Raw genomic sequence first — 2,123 nt, forward strand, 5'->3', positions numbered from 1 at the left:
TAACTAATTTATAATTAGTAAATTAATTAACCTGTAATTTTGTTTTATCCGTAATAATTACAAATTCAAAACACAAGGGAATATATCCCTTTACACTCGAATAGTTTTGCTCGAAATTTAGCAGAATAATAATAATAATCAAGATTATCCCAAATATTATTTCCAGAGTAATGAAAATAGAAAACTAAAATGTCAATGGATTAGTTTGGCTTATGAAACTAAATTCAATGGAAATATTTCCAACAAAAACATTTGTCTCACGTTTTCCTTTAAACATAAGCATAGTGTCATTACATGGAAAATTGGTTGGTTGGTTTGTAATTAAGCACAAAGCTACACAATGGGCTATCTGTGCTCTGCCCACCACGGGTATCGAAACCCGGATTTTAGCGTTGTAAGTCCGCAGACATACCGCTGTGCCACTGGGGGGGCATACATGGAAAGAGCATAGTCTTTCAACACATGTTGGCAGTTAACGAAAACTGAAAACAATTCTGAAACAGATAATTTTTTCTACGCATTATTTTTCAGGAAGATTTATTGATAGCTTTAAAAAAAAACAGCATCAAATGTATATTTTTAGAACCATACAGTTTTATACCAAAAAAAAAATTAAAGTACAAAAAAAATTTAATTTTGCTAAACACGTCAGGAATAAATGGTTATAGTATGCTGACAAATGTCCACATAAAATTATGATCAGATTTTCTCGTATCATTTGTTAGTAGGTAACTATTTAGAGCCCCCGCCCCCAGTGGCACATCGGTATGTCTGCGGACGTACGACGCTAGAAACCGAGTTTCGATACCCGTGGTGGGCAGAGCACAAATAGCCCATTGTGTAGCTTTGTGCTTAATTCTAAACAAACAAACTATTTAGATGTAGCATATTTGAATATTGTATCCGACTCACCTTAATGAATATGTGCACTGCGATGTGACTATTCCCCTGGTTCTCTGACTGTCTATCTTATTAGACCCTCAGAAACAAACGTGAAGCCTTTATAATGGTTTGGCTGTAAGATGCTGGGTAAGAGCAGGTGTTCATCTAGCAGAAAAAACATTGTGTTTTCATATAATCAGTTTCTCAATAGTAGCAATCGAAAAGAAAAGCACCTGACACTAAGGAAAACTGTGACCAGTAACCACCGTTGACAAAACGAGGGAAAAGAAGATTGAATGAGCTTGTAAAATGCAACAAACACCAGAATGTGCCCCAGTTTCTCGAATCTTCCATCCGAAGCACATTCGAAAAAAAAATATAGGATATGGCAGATGGTAATTAATATGAATAAATAAGTAAAAACATATGACGTGGTCTAATAATTGAGGTTTCATTTTTGTTTGTGCTGAAATATAAGCAGAAAATCACGCGATTGAGACTAAGCCTATATTGCATTTTTATTTATGATGGGTAACGGCTCTTTCTAGACCGTAATATACAGAAATTCACCAGGTTAATATTGTCCAAAATTTTGAAGAACATCAAAATATTTTAATCGTCTTTCATAACCGCCTCAGTCATTGGATTGCAATCTGATTGAGTATCTTTGGGATAAGCTTCAGTGTCGTATTCTCCACCGAAATTCTTCACTGATATCTGTGAATACTTCTCGAAGAATGAGGTACGCTCGAACAAGACAGTTTTAGGCATTCTGTGGAGTCTATGCTATATCGTTTCTAGAGGTCTATGATCCAAACCTATATTTGGTGGGAACAATAATAGAATGGCCACTTTATATACTATCGTACGACACATCATAACGATATATATATATGCTTAAGCAGGAATAACAAATATAAGTGTTATTACAAATAGACGTCATATATTTTATTGGTTTACGTTGTTTAAACTTGGATACTGTTATATAATCATATATTAACTAATTAATAAGAATTAAGATTAACTGCTATTTTTGATATGACGAATTAACCCTGACTGATATTTGTGTGTAAGATCTTTAGAAAATTCATGGTTCTTGTAAGACTGGTTTTCTGATAAAGTTGGAAACAGCGTCTGCGGCATTTCTTCGGTTGCAAACTGAACTACATGAGTAACATGACAACAGAATGGCCCGGCATGGCCAGGTGGTTAGGGCCCTGGCATGGCCAGGTGGTTATGGT

General features: G+C 35.0%; 1 protein-coding gene across 1 annotated transcript in view; it reads right to left on the reverse strand.

Annotated features, from left to right (window-relative positions):
- Positions 1–1,391: 1,391 nt before the first annotated feature.
- LOC106466077 (cell adhesion molecule 2-like) overlaps positions 1,392–2,123 on the reverse strand; it is a 135,247-nt gene continuing 134,515 nt past the window's right edge. The window contains exon 5 of the mRNA XM_022394031.1: positions 1,392–1,700. Within this exon, the coding sequence (XP_022249739.1) occupies positions 1,669–1,700 (32 nt within the window). The 3' untranslated portion in view covers positions 1,392–1,668. The remainder of the gene's footprint in view (positions 1,701–2,123) is intronic.

The sequence above is a fragment of the Limulus polyphemus genome, unplaced genomic scaffold, assembly GCF_000517525.1.
Source record: "Limulus polyphemus unplaced genomic scaffold, Limulus_polyphemus-2.1.2 Scaffold2143, whole genome shotgun sequence".
NCBI classification, from domain to species: Eukaryota; Metazoa; Arthropoda; class Merostomata; order Xiphosura; family Limulidae; genus Limulus; species Limulus polyphemus.